The sequence below is a fragment of the Ceratina calcarata genome, unplaced genomic scaffold (genome assembly GCF_001652005.2).
Source record: "Ceratina calcarata isolate Rehan_Ccalc_2016 unplaced genomic scaffold, ASM165200v1 scaffold1394, whole genome shotgun sequence".
Lineage (NCBI taxonomy): Eukaryota > Metazoa > Arthropoda > Insecta > Hymenoptera > Apidae > Ceratina > Ceratina calcarata.
In genome coordinates, this window is record NW_017135054.1 from 2,014 (window position 1) to 3,841 (window position 1,828).

General features: G+C 33.7%; 1 protein-coding gene across 1 annotated transcript in view; it reads left to right on the top strand.

Moving 5' to 3' along the window:
• The first annotated feature begins 229 nt into the window (after nt 1-229).
• Dad1 (dolichyl-diphosphooligosaccharide--protein glycosyltransferase subunit) overlaps nt 230-1,828 on the top strand; it is a 2,642-nt gene continuing 1,043 nt past the window's right edge. Inside the window, exon 1 of the mRNA XM_018032773.2 lies at nt 230-538. Coding sequence (XP_017888262.1) covers nt 334-538 — 205 coding nt within the window. The 5' untranslated portion in view covers nt 230-333. The remainder of the gene's footprint in view (nt 539-1,828) is intronic.

The window sequence follows — 1,828 nt, forward strand, 5'->3', positions numbered from 1 at the left end:
GGTTCTTCCAAATTTTCGTTTTTGGCCAATAACTCCCAAACCGTTGGACATACGGAAAAATTGCATATGACCTTTCTTGTAGAGGACGACGAGATCTATAATTTCTGTATAAAAACTTTTCGCTATCATCAATAATTAACGAGTAATTTGCAAAAAACTGTTTTTTCGTTTTTCGTCAATAACTCGTAAACTATTAATGCTAGCGAAGAACTTTTATACNAATCTGTATATAAGTCGTGGCGGTCATAGCCGGTGTCACTGTGCCACGCGTACGAGTTTTAATTCTAACCTCGAAACGTCACCCCACAGCCGTGCTCAATTAATTGATAAAAAATGACCGCGTTGGCAGTAATTGAAAAGTTCTGGCAAGTGTACACGAAAAGTACGCCGAAAAGGCTTAAAATAATCGACGTTTACCTGCTTTATGTGTTTTTAACGGGCGTCATTCAGTTCGTGTACTGTTGCCTCGTCGGCACGTTCCCGTTCAACAGTTTCCTATCAGGATTTATTTCTACCGTTTCCTGCTTCGTCCTTGGAGGTATTAATTAATTATTCTTATTTCATCAGTTTTTATTATTCAGTCGCATTCATTTTCCTTTCTCTTATTTGCATTCGTTTGATCGTATTGACTTTCGAGAAAATTGTCTTGACGATTAGATTTCGGATTTTTATACCAAATAAAATATTCAATTAAGAAATGCATTCTAAATAGACATTTCTTTCATCATCTAAACGTTGTAATAGGCATGTTTGAATATTTTGTACATTTTTCAACATAACAAACATTTTTCATATTCCGATACAATTTTTGTATAAATCCATAAAATCTGGTGTTATGATCATTATAAAAATTGTAATTATTTTTAGTTCATCATTTTTCGTTGTTCAAATTTTATTTGTTTTGTTTTTTCATAGCTACTGTCCATTTTCAGATATTGTTTTATTATATTATCTTGTGGATTACACTGTACAATACAAAACATTTTTTGCAACATCCATCACGTGATTCCTATGGAGTTTCTTGTGACAAACACGAATCTGGAAACAGAATTGCTCTATCACGTACCGTTTCCGAAAAATCATGCTTTTTGTAAGAATGCATGACTTTCGAGAAGAACCAAGTATTACATGAAAACTAGGAAGGCGAGGAAGTTTATTTTTGAATCAAAAGATACAGGAGACCTTCCATAATATATCTATGTAAACCATTTTTGGTATTCGTACTTCTTAATAGTTGTAAATAATTGTTGACGTTCGAAAAAGAACTGACACGTACTATTTTTATATTTATGTGAGAATCCTTTTGTCTAGCAAGAATTTGCTACACAGTATTGGATTCAACAGACATTTCTGATAAAGAAACCATTCAATATGAATATCTATATGCATACCTCGATAATTTACGATAATATTCATCGTCGCGGTTGGGCGTCCAGTCCGTCAGTGCCGTAGTTAGACGTGTCATGTATAGTGATATGTGTGATACAAGGTAAAGGAAGTAGTACTGGGACAAAACGAATTTTGGAACCAGTACTTGGACATAATAGATATGTATTTAATAATTTACTGTCCAAGTTTACAATCCCTTTTGAAACTTAATACGTAGAAGTGGGACAAAACGGCAGTGACTGTCCAGATTTAGCCCCTCACTAATTAATCGCGCTGCAATACCTGGATAAATTCGGATCTGGTATAAAAGACATTCAAACGTATGATATATTTTTCACAATAAATAATTTAGTGTATTTTCATAACTTTTCAACCCTTTCTCTTAATCCAACTCTTTCTCAATTCGCTTAGAAGCGTCATAATAATATTGTCCCAGTTC